Source organism: Pseudopodoces humilis, chromosome 22 (assembly GCF_049639895.1).
Source record: "Pseudopodoces humilis isolate 2021_Gansu_Grassland_sample_001 chromosome 22, ASM4963989v1, whole genome shotgun sequence".
NCBI lineage: Eukaryota > Metazoa > Chordata > Aves > Passeriformes > Paridae > Pseudopodoces > Pseudopodoces humilis.
Window position 1 is genome coordinate 1,599,390 of NC_142221.1, and position 11,850 is coordinate 1,611,239.

An 11,850-nucleotide genomic window follows, 5' to 3' on the forward strand; every position below is an offset into this window, starting at 1 on the left:
GCGGAGGGGCGGCCCCGCCGGTCCTTCCGGGCGCGGCTCTTCCGGCGGGCGGACAATGCGGTTCCGAGTCGCGGTGCTGGGCTGCGGAGGCGCCTGGAGGTCCCGGCGGGCCGGCGGGGCGCGACCGGCGGCCCCGGAGCGCGGCGCGGAGCGGGCCGCGGCTCCCGCTGCCCCCGCGGGCCGCGCTCGGAGGGCGGCCCGGCCCGGCCGGGGGCGCGGCGGGGCGCGGGGCCGCCCGGGGGGCGCGGCGGGCGGCCGAGCCCGGCACGGCGCCGGGGCGGCGGCTCACGGCGGGTCTCCTCCCCTCTCTAGGTCCCTAGGCGGAGGCAGGAACGGCCGCGGGTGCCAGCGCGGGGACGCGGCCCGACGCTACAGGTACCTGCCCCTTCCCTCCCTCCCTCCCGCGGGGCCGGGCCTGGTGCGGACAGCGGCTTTCCCCGCTCTCGCAAAGGGCATCGCGTTTACATTGTTTTGGGATGCTGCGAGGGCTCCCGGCTGAGCTGTGCTGGAATATTCTTTTCCCGGACCCCGGGAAGTAGATGTGAGGGGCCGGAGCGATCCACGGTCGGTGAAGGCCGAGAAAGCACGTGCTTCCAGCGGGGAGCCCCGCACGTCCGACGGAACCTTGCCCTGGTCTGCCCCCCTCCCGAGAGAGCGGGTTTGGGGCTCATTTGATGCTCTTTTCTCTTGGACATCAGTAGTAGTTGAAACTGAGCGTGTACCAAGGCAAGTCACAACTTTTCGATCTACAGCTTCTCACGATGTGGCTCTTGTAGTCCACCACAGACAGGCTGAATGGCTGTGGTTAATAGCATAGTCTAAATCTAGCGTGGGTGCTTTAACTGCATTCATATTGTAGGAATTTCCAAAGTGGAAAAAACAAACTCATAACTGGACTTCCCTCATCACTATCCAGAGAAAACACAAAAAGAAACTATTTGATAATGGCTAAAATTCACTGAAGTTATATCAGGATGATCTGTTCCTGCCATTTATATTTGCCAAAGGCTGTTGCCTCTTAGATTTTCAGCCCTATAAACAGGGTCAGGCAGGCAGCACTGGTGGTGACTGAGACTGAGTTCTGCAGATTCAACAGAACCGATTGTACTGCAGAAAAAAGCCCCCCTGCTTCCAAACTTTCCCTGGTCCCTGGTTTTTGAAGTCTTCTGAAATCCTTCCTGAATTTTTGCATGCCATACACTGGAAGATACGCTTGATGGGTGTGATCAATGAGGAGGTCATGTAGCTCCAAATGCTGTCTGAGCTGCAAACTGAAAAAACCCTGATTATTGACAGATGCTTCCAAAAATATTCTTCAAACAGTTGTCTTGTGTGTTCATTCATTTCACTGGGCACAATGCCATTCCTGTGTGTACACCCAGCTGATATTTCGTGACCTAAGAGAGCAGTATCTGCTTTTATCTATAAACTTCAAAGCTTCCTTTTGAGCTTTATGTGGTGTTTGTAATAGTTGAGAGGTGTAAGTTTTGCTTTGTTTTGTAATTTTATCTAACCAAATCTTGCATCATTTTATTATGTTATTTCTTCACTTCCTGCAATCCCAGTGCTTTGGCAAGATTGTGTGAGCAGTGTTTCTTCCAGAATCAATGTAGTCTTATAAATTGTTAAAGCAACTGTTGAACGACAAAAGAATGGTACTTAGTTTAGGAAAGATCCACTGTTCTTCATTCCAATCAAAACAAGAACAATCTTCCTAGAGAAGTCATCTTCCAAAGAACAAGACAAGAGGCAAGGCTTCCTTATTCCCCAGATATTCAAAACAGGGAGCCTAGTGGAGGCCATTGTGAAGATTTTTTTCTGTAATCTTAGGAAAAGCCAAAACAACACACAGCAAACCAACTCCTGCAGAAAAACTAGAAAGACAATCTAATGTGTTAAACCCAGTGCTGCAAACCCCAAACCTTGCTAAAAATACAGTTTCCCTTTACATCATAACTCTTTAGAATATTGCTTCAGGAGAATTTCTGTCATAGCACCTCTTCTTAATATTCAGGCTTCATTACATTAAAAAAAGGTAAAAGTTATTATAATGTGAGGTGTAAACTTGAATTTTCTTTTACTTGTAATGGTCTTTAATGTGTACCTAGGATAAAAAGCATAACAGCTGATAAATACCCACTTTATATTACTACTTTAAATCTTTCTAACCTGCCTTTTAGAAAATAAAATGTACTCATTGTTTGGGTTTTTTCCTGCTGTTTTTCCTTAGGTGTGCCAAAATGTCAGAAAGATCAGATATTCTTCATTTCAAGTTTGACAACTATGGAGATTCAATGTTACAGAAAATGAACAAACTGAGGGAAGAAAACAAATTTTGTGATGTTGTGGTCCATATAGATGATATTGAAGTTCACGGGCACAAAATTGTCTTTGCTGCTGGCTCTCCTTTTTTAAGAGATCAGTTCTTACTGAACGACTCCAGAGATGTAAAAATCTCGATCCTGCAGAGTTCGGAAGTGGGGAGGCAGCTGCTTCTCTCCTGCTACAGTGGCACTCTGGAGTTCCCTGAAATGGAGCTAGTGAACTACCTGACTGCTGCGAGCTTTCTGCAGATGAGCCACATCGTGGAACGGTGCACTCAGGCCCTGTGGAAGTTCATCAAACCCAAGCAACCGCTGGAGAGCAAAGAGTGCGAACAGCAAAGCGACTCTTCTGAGCTGAAGGAACACCAGGGGGACGATGACTCTCTGCAGCAAGACTCGCCTTGTATTCAGCCTTCAGAAGACAGCATGGACATGGAGGACAGTGATATTCAGATCATCAAGGTGGAGTCCATTGGGGAGGTAACAGAAGTTAGGAATAAGAAGGATCAGAATCAGTTTATTTCTTCTGAACAAACTGCACTGCATTCCTCAGAGCCTCAACACTTTCTTATCAACTCCACTGTTGAGAACAGAACAAGTGAAATAGAGCAAAATCACCTCCACAACTATGCCCTTTCGTATGCCGGCAGCGATAACATCATTCTGGCCTCTAAAGATATGTTTGGGCCTAACAACCGAGGGATAGACAAAGGCCTCCAGTGGCACCATCAGTGTCCAAAGTGCACAAGAGTATTTCGGCATCTGGAAAACTATGCTAACCACTTAAAGATGCATAAACTATTTATGTGTCTGCTCTGTGGCAAGACGTTCACTCAGAAGGGCAATCTCCACCGGCACATGAGAGTGCACGCAGGCATCAAACCATTCCAATGTAAGATCTGTGGGAAAACGTTCTCTCAGAAATGTTCCTTACAGGACCACCTCAACCTACACAGTGGGGACAAGCCCCACAAGTGTAACTACTGTGACATGGTCTTTGCGCATAAGCCCGTTCTGAGGAAACACCTTAAACAGCTGCACGGTAAAAATAGCTTTGACAATGCCAATGAAAGAAACGTGCAAGACATAACAGTGGACTTCGATTCATTCACTTGTAGCGCTGCTACAGACAGTAAGGTCTGTCAGCAGGCTGATGCCAGCCAGGTACTGGATGCAGGGAAGCTGCCTCAGGCTGTGCTCAGTTTAAGAAACGATAGTACCTGCGTCAATTAAGCAATTACAACTTGCCCTGTGTAGGGATCGTGACTGAGAGGAGCAAACTGTTGGTTTGGTTTCTTCCCCAAACTAGTGGTGTGCCCCGAAAGGCTACAGGTGGTTAGCTTGCAAAACCTGGCAGGTCTTCAGCCATCGCTGTTAGTCTTACTTGATATTTTCTGTGAATAGCAATCCTCCTTCAGGTTTCTCTCTATGTCTCTACTGTGGATTAAGGGGTTAATTGTTTCATTTCTCTCTGATTAGGAGACTCAAGACTAACACCTTTTGAAAGACTGTTGCTGTGGGCTGCAAGTAAACCATCTGCTGTGCAGTTAGAGGTCTCTCTGTGTCTGGGCAGATGGAGGAAAGCAAAGAGGACAAGTGTGTGAGATAACCCGAAATTTTTTTTAAAAAGCACTGGATAACTGAAAACACTCCATATACTTAAATTTAAACTTACCTCTTAAAATTACCTTTCTCTGATCTTACCCCTAGACTCCTGCAGTTGAAATGAAGTATTTTTGTGTCACTTTTTTGCCCTTTCTAAAGTTATTTCAAGAAACTTTTGCTGCCAGTCAGTACTCTCTTAAAAACTCTCAGGGTTTTTAACCTCAACATGCATTATGAACAGATGAAACCCTAAATGATTTGGCAGGGTTAGCTGATCATTGCATAGAGCTGTTCAAACTGAGGATAAATTGCAGCTCTGGAATGTGAGAGGCTGGTGCCTGGAGTGCAAATGGTGACCTGTTCTTACGCTGGCATACCTGGGATTTTTAAAGGGCGCTTACCAGTGCATGTACTGAGACAAGCTAAACACTTCAAAGCTAAAAGTTATCCTCCATCTTCCATAAGTTTTGCATCACAAACCACAACAGCTGTTGGGTTTAGAGCAAAGCTGGAGTGGAGAAATACTGCTTTTTTGACACTGTGAAAAGAATCTTTTTAAAGCTGCAATGTATAACAACTCCATGATTTTGGTTTTTTTGCTTTTTTCCCCCTTTAGTTCTTGTGTGTCTCTCCTTGATGTCTAATAAGGGCCACATGTCACTTAACTTTAAACAAAAATACCTGCTATGAGAACTTAACATAAAGTTTTTTGATTTCTTGAACTTTTTTGAAGTGACCATTAGTGTTTTACAGATCCTAGGATGAGGTATAGGTAGCACAATTTCTATAGGTTAATATATCAGCTATTGACTGTACTCAGCAATACCTCTTATATACCGCCTTAAACATCAAATGTAGCGGGAATGGCATGTTAATTGGGATTCTGGGATTATACCATACTGCTTCTCAAAAGTGCTGTGGAATTATCCTCATCCCAGTCAAGCTGAAAGAAGCTTAATTCATCTGAGGCACACCATTCCCAGTAGAAGAGCACTCTTAGCACTGAAGTGTAGCATAGACTAATAATCAAATGGTTGATCCTCGGCAGAGAACTGCTGTTTGTGTTTGGAATAAGGATTTCTTCCAATGCAGCTCTTTTCCACAAGGTTTGCCGTGAGGCTGAGATTATGCTTCCTGCCTAAACGTCGTAGTACTGTTGGTGTGTTTGAATGAGGGATGGGGGTGAAAGGCTGCTATTGTATGGTTAAAAGTGTTAAACAGGTATGACCAAAGGTGTGTTAGAGCAAAAAGTGTTGTGTATGTCATTATCAGAAGTTGGTCTTGCTCTTCAGTTCTGTGTGTGTGTAGAAGTCAGGATTTCCTTACGCAGACATTACACTGATGGACGTTAAAACACGTTAATGTTGCAGAACGTTTTCAGAAATCCACATACTTTGAAGTAGAAAAAGAAGGTGATTCTGTGAATCAGTTTTTGCAATTGAGTTCTTGAACTACTGTACTTGACTGTTAAATGAACTCTTACATGGACAGCTATGAAGTAAGCAATGGAAATTACATCAGGGCATTCATCTTTCAAGTTGTAGCAAATATATTTAGGCCTAAAGTCTAACTATTTGAAACTTTTTAAATTATTGTTCAGGTTGCTGGGATAGAAGATAGGTTTGCATGGGAAGAACTGTTTTTCCTCTTGAAGCCACCCATTTTCAGAGTTGTTTTGAACTAAATTTGACCGTGACAGTTGCATCTGACACTTGCATTCTGTCTTCAGGCAGAATCTTCTGTATTGTTCAAACATTTTGATAATCTACTATTCACTAAATGGAAATAAGTTATAGTGCTATGTCAAAATGAAGATAGATGTGGAGAACAAGAGCTTGCAGAGCCAGGTCAACGTGCTGTAAGGTACTAGTGAACAATCCAAGGCAATATGAATATGGACACAAAGATAAAATGGTTTTCTGCCACAGAAAGGAATAAAACTGCACAAATGCTAGAAAACGTGGCAGCAAAATGGACAGTACTGAAAGTTTTGTCTATCTGGAAAGTTTTGGCTTTTGTGGAATCATGAAGCTGTAATGTTACTGTAAGGAGAATACAGCTTGTCGAAGTAGCTGTGGGTGACTTGAAGCTGATACGAAGAGACAAGGGGTTTCCTAAGAAACAAAAATAAATCATTTGGTCAAAATACATAGGAGTTCAGTCCACCCTGTGCTGTGGTGCTTTGGACATCTGAGAAGGCCAAGACTGCTGGGCTGCTCAATTAAAGGCTGCTGTGGTCGTTTGGCAAGAGCACGACACAAATAAATAGGAAAAAGCAGAAATGCAGAAGACTTTCTTCACTGAAAATGGACACATCTGTTGGATGAAAAGTGACTTTTACTAATATCTGTGCTTTTGGCCTGGCAGAAGGGTGCAGACCAAAAGATTTATGCAGGAGATGGCTGTGTGACTCCAGAAACGCTGGAGCTCTGAGGGCAATATGCCAATGCAAAGTGCACTGGTGTAGAGTTCATCTAAAATTTGCCCCTATATGGAAAGACAAATGAAGAGTATAGAAGAGGTATTAGAAAAGCAACATCTGGCTAATGCTGCTTCTCTGAATTACAGATTAAAATGGAGTGAGAATTACGATAAATGGAATATGCAGAGGCAGCTCAGTTATAGAATAAGATGAACTTAAGTGTCCATGTATGTAAAATGTTGTCTTCATTGCAATGTCCCAAGTAGTGAAAGATTAGATCCATTGGTTGTTGCTACTGATGCTGCATATTCAGATGAGGACTATGGCAGTTATCATAATCTGTGTGTTACTGTGTAGAATACCATTTGCTGGTAAGTGGATAGTCTCACAACTTAATGTGCTGTACAACTTCCTGCATATCCTAAAAATAACTGAAGTCTATTACAAAAGTATTTTAATAACTCCTCAGTATATTAGGAATTTTTTTATGTTGGCGTTTTATTTATTTATATTATATAGAAGAAGGAATTTTTAGAATTTAGGTTTGCCAGAGGTTTGGGCTCACCACTTCTCTGCGTGATGGTAGCTTGTGTAGCATGTGCATGTTCCTGCAGCACATGCTGCAACTGCACAGCCTCCTGCATAGATCAGGGATGAGTCTTTCCTTAATTTATTTTTCTTTTAGAAGAAGTTTTTCAAGTTAGTAACTGATGAATTTGAAGTGTCAGTCTTTCTCTCCCCTAGCTTTTTGGCAAAACTTAGCTGCCGCTGAACTTCTGTTGAAATAATGTAGAAATTAGTTGTGTGGGGGTGATTATCGTTTTGGAGTCACTGGGAGGAATAAAACTAAGGAGGGAGAATCAAAATGTGATACAAACTGAAATTGTTAAGAGAACTCTAAAGTCACGTTAAATGTTAATTTTTTAAAACAAAGAGGGGGACATAGTGGTGCCTCCCAACTTGGTAAGAAGGCAGGACGGACACCTTTCCTTTGAGATTGTATAATCGATGGACTGAGCATTAGCTACCTCTTCACTGACTGGGCAAAAGTCTTACACTACGTGTCATAACCAAAGCAGGCGGGTCGGCGGCCGCCGGGCGATGTCCCGTGGCCGTGAAGAAGCCAGCAGCTCGTCCCGGCGGCGTTCGGGGCGGCGGTTGGCCGTTCCCCCGGCGCGTCCCGGCTGATGGCGAGGAGGAGCCCCAGTAGCCGCTCCCCGGGATGCCTTACGGGGGCGGACACGTCGCTACCTCTACCGAACGGTGGGCGAGGCGCGCCCCGGTGCCGGTGCGGTTTCCCCCAGCGGCAGCCGCTGTAGCAGTGCCAAGTCTTCTAATAAACGTGCTGCTAACTCTGTCTGCCGCCGCCTCTCATTTCCACCGCGGTCACGGCGCACCGGGGGCGGGCGGGCGGAAGGGGCGGGCGGGGAAGCGGTTCCGGGGCGCTGCGGCACCGGCGGCGGAGCGGCACCGGCTGCGGGAGCGACCGGGGAGCGGGGCGGAGCGGGGTCGCGGTCGGCGGCGGGCGGCCCGGGAGCCCCGGGACAGTGGGTCCTGCCGGCGGCGGGGGTGGGCTGCGCCCGGCGAGACGCTCCGACGGTGCCCGCGGGTCCCGCCATGGCGGCGGACTCGGAGGTGCTGCACTTCCAGTTCGAGCAGCAGGGCGATGCCGTGCTGCAAAAAATGAACCTCCTGCGGCAGCAGAACCTCTTCTGCGACGTGTCCATCTACATCAACGACACCGAGTTCCAGGGACACAAGGTGATCTTCGCCGCCTGCTCCACCTTCATGCGGGATCAGTTTCTGCTCAACCAGTCCAGGCAGGTGCGGATCACCATCCTGCAGAGCGCCGAGGTGGGCAGGAAGCTGCTGCTGTCCTGCTACACGGGCGCGCTGGAAGTCAAGAAGAAGGAGCTGCTGAAGTACCTGACGGCCGCGAGTTACCTGCAGATGGTTCACATTGTGGAGAAGTGCACCGAGGCTTTGTCCAAGTACTTGGAGATCGACGCTTCTATGGAGAGCGGTACCCAGGCTGCTGAGGGGTGCCACTCCTCGGATGCTGAACTAAGGAGCGGGGATGAGGTTTTAGAAAAAGACTGTGAAATAATCGAGATCTCTGAAGACAGCCCAGAGAATGAAGAATACCCCGTGAAACAGGAGGATGGGGATGGCCCGCACCCTGCAGCACAGAGCTTGATATCGGAAAGGAATGACACAAAATCTCCAGAAATATCAACAGTGGAAATTGGGTACAAGGATGATGAAATCTGTATCTTCAGAATGGATTCCATGAGTGTGGCAAATGTAGAAAATGATCATTTTCCTCAGCCTTGCACTTCCTCTAAAACAAATTTATATTTCCCAGAAACTCAGCACTCCTTGATAAACTCTACAGTTGAAAGCAGGAATACAGAAATGTCAGGAAATCACTTTCAGGCTTTTGTTGGTGACAATCCAGAAGGAACTTCTAGTGGGGTGAATGGGTTCCAGAGCATGGAGGATTCTGGCAGCTCATGGCGACACCAGTGTCCAAAGTGTCCGAGGGGCTTTCTGCACCTCGAGAACTATCTCAGACATCTGAAAATGCACAAACTCTTCCTGTGTTTGCAATGTGGCAAAACATTTACACAAAAAAAGAATCTCAACAGGCACATCCGGGGGCACATGGGGATCCGGCCCTTCCAGTGCATGGTGTGCTTGAAGACCTTCACAGCCAAGAGCACACTCCAGGATCACCTCAACATCCACAGCGGGGACAGGCCCTACAAGTGCCACTGCTGCGACATGGACTTTAAACACAAGTCTGCTCTTAAAAAGCATTTGACTTCTGTTCATGGGAGGAGCAGCAGCGAAAAGCCAAACCTGAACACTATTACGAAAGTTAAAATAGACTATGATTGATAGCTGGGCAGTTGTGGAGTCAGACTCCACAAAAAGCTCCTGGCTAGTGAAATTCTAGATGCAATTCCAGTTCCAGATCCCCATCTAAGGGAGAGAAGCACAAACAGGTGGCTGGTGATCCAAGACCAAGGCCTTGGAGCAGGAAACCTGCCTGCTCTGTTAAGGTTACTATCGCTGTCAGTGAAAAAAAGGTGTTTCCTAGCTGAAAGTAAACTGCAAAATACGGGAATTTATTTCATGCTTATCTTCTATTATACTGAGCATATCCTGGTCCCCCAATGATGTTTTATATTCCTTGTTTCAAGGGCAGGCGCTGCTGACTTTCAGACTATTACTGATACTGCAATAAGCTGAAGCCTGAGCCATGGTGTTGGTGACAACAGCTGAGGGAAGGGAGTGTTTTTATTTATTCAGCGAGTCAGTTGTTCCCATCCAGTTCCTGGATCATTCATGGTGAAATCGTCTCCTTCCTTGCCCAAAATTTGCTAGATCTTCCAACAGAAAGAAGGTGTGTTTTCATATTCAAGTCTGTGACATTTAAGGACACACAACAAACAAAAACTAATCAAGGAACTTTTCAAGTTGTCTCTTGCAAACAGAGAATTCATAAAAGAGAAAGAAACAAACAGTATTGCCTTGCAGTTTATTTGTAACTGGATAGTCCTATGAAAAGGACTTGCTTTTAGTTTTATCAAGTTCTGAATTTTTATAAACTTCTTTCTTCTAATGGTGGGGTTTTTTTCTGTCATACCAATGTTTTGCACCTGTATTTGGTAAGTTTAGTCCTGCTTGTTGCATCATAACATTTGCCTTCATTTTTTTACTGATCTTAGCTATATGTACTTGTGTGAAATTCAGCTGTGTGCTGTTGGGTAATCACAGTTTCAATGCTAATTTTGAAAAGCAGGCATTTCTGTCTGACTAGCAATGGCTTAGACCTAGAGGTCTCATACCCTGGTTCTGTGACACGGTAACACAGTAATGATGTGTGTGCAGGAGTGTGTTTGTGCTTTGTCAAAGGTCATTTTAGTTTCATCATGAGCATCGAGCGCCCTGTGATGCAGTCTGTCTTTGGCTGGTACATGTTTCTTCCACTTAACATGATATGAATAAAGAATGATTTCAGGTGTTAATACGAGATTATGGTACTTACAACTAGCAAAAAGCAGTAGTTCTTATTCCTGTCTGTATCACTCTTTCTTTTGAGTTTCAGAAGTGCTGTTCCAAGTTCTTGCTCTGAGTCCAGAAGTCTGGCCCAAATGCTTCAAAATCTGGCTGGCTCTAAAATCTGAGACAATAGTTTTTATGTCAGTTCGCTTTCCTTCCCTGTGTCTGTAAGTGCACCAGCCCATTTGGGGTTTTATTGATCAGCTACGTGAGGGGTTGGCTGTGTACAATGTCTACCGTGCGCTTTCCTGTTACTACTTGTTACAGGCACGGTCAGGTGTATGTGCGGGTATTTCCCTCATGAGCACTTCCCTGTGTGCCAAAGGGGAAACAGACTGATCTGTTGATCTGTATCTTCTGTGGGAGCAGGTTCCGAGTTATTTTGGTCGTGCATGTAAACATGAGAGGGAGTTGTGTTGTGTGACAGGCCACCAGCATGTTCTGTCCAGTGGCTACAATGTCTCAGTAAGCTTTTTGAACAAACCTTCGTCTTGTGCACATGTTCACATTAGAGGTTTTTCCTCTCCCCTGTCCATACATGTAACCATGTCCTGTCATAACAAAATAAAAGAAATGCAAACAAGGCGTTGCATCAGAAATACATCTACTTTTTTCTGACCACAGTTAATAATTCTGTGCATACCTTAACAGTTAGTATTTTGGCTTGCTGTGTTGAGTAAACAAGATGTTGTAAACAAAACACGGTGTTCCAGTGGCGGTCATTTAGTAATGCGTTTTTCTGTCCTTCAGAGGGGTCTGTCTGACCCGCTTGTGCCATGAATTCTTCCCCCTCAAGAGTCTCTGCACCGCCGTGACCTTGGCTAAGGCTGTGTTATCTCTGCGTGACCGGAGAAGCGCTTGTAGCTCCCGGGTGTTGCTCCGGGGGCTGCCGTGGTGGGGCAGCAGCGCGAGCGCTCCCCACACCTCACCGGGCCCCGCCGGCCTGAGGCGGCTCCGGGACAACCGACGTGGGCCAGAGGGCGCCTCAAATGCCCTCTTCCTCCTCAGCGCCAGCAATAATAAAGTCATCAATTGCAATTTAGAACGACAGTAAATAATCGACACTAGCGGCGAAAGTAACCGATTAAAACTTAAAACGACAATAAATAATCGACGCTAGACGCGAACTGCGCACGGAGGAACCGCTGAGGCGGCCGTGGCTGAGGCGCCCCACAAGGGGGCGCTGTCGGCGCCGGCCGCCGCTCTGTCACGCCGTCTCGATGGTCCCCGCTTCCCCCTGGTGGCGCGGCCAGTGCGGCGGCGCATCTGCACCACCGTCTCTATAGTAACTCCCTCCCGCCCGCCCGCCCTCCGCGCGGTCACGTGCGTCGGGCGGCGCGCGGGTCTCGCGAGAGCGGCGTCGCGGGGCGGGGCGGGGGTGCCGCTGTCAGCGGGATGAGGCGCGCCCCCCGGGGCTCCCGCCGCTGCCTC

The 11,850-nt window shown here is 46.7% G+C and overlaps 2 protein-coding genes across 2 annotated transcripts; both read left to right on the forward strand.

Annotated features, from left to right (window-relative positions):
- Positions 1-55: 55 nt before the first annotated feature.
- Positions 56-7,708, forward strand: ZBTB26 (zinc finger and BTB domain containing 26). Its single transcript, XM_088065882.1, has 2 exons — positions 56-375; positions 2,231-7,708. The coding sequence occupies exons 1-2, from the start codon at positions 56-58 to the stop codon at positions 3,555-3,557; spliced, it is 1,647 nt and encodes a 548-aa protein (XP_087922008.1). The 3' UTR covers positions 3,558-7,708.
- Positions 7,709-7,861: 153 nt separating this feature from the next.
- Positions 7,862-11,095, forward strand: ZBTB6 (zinc finger and BTB domain containing 6). Its single transcript, XM_014258068.2, has one exon. It carries the CDS (start codon positions 7,969-7,971, stop codon positions 9,250-9,252), a length of 1,284 nt encoding a protein of 427 aa, XP_014113543.1. The 5' UTR covers positions 7,862-7,968; the 3' UTR covers positions 9,253-11,095.
- Positions 11,096-11,850: the final 755 nt, after the last annotated feature.

Excerpts from the sequence above, each read along its gene's own strand:
- ZBTB26 (XM_088065882.1), top strand. The coding sequence starts at position 56 with ATGCGGTTCCGAGTCGCGGTGCTGGGCTGCGGAGGCGCCTGGAGGTCC. Across the intron at positions 376-2,230 it reads GACGCGGCCCGACGCTACAG|GTGTGCCAAAATGTCAGAAA; the intron begins GTACCTGCCCCT and ends GTTTTTCCTTAG.
- ZBTB6 (XM_014258068.2), top strand. The coding sequence starts at position 7,969 with ATGGCGGCGGACTCGGAGGTGCTGCACTTCCAGTTCGAGCAGCAGGGC.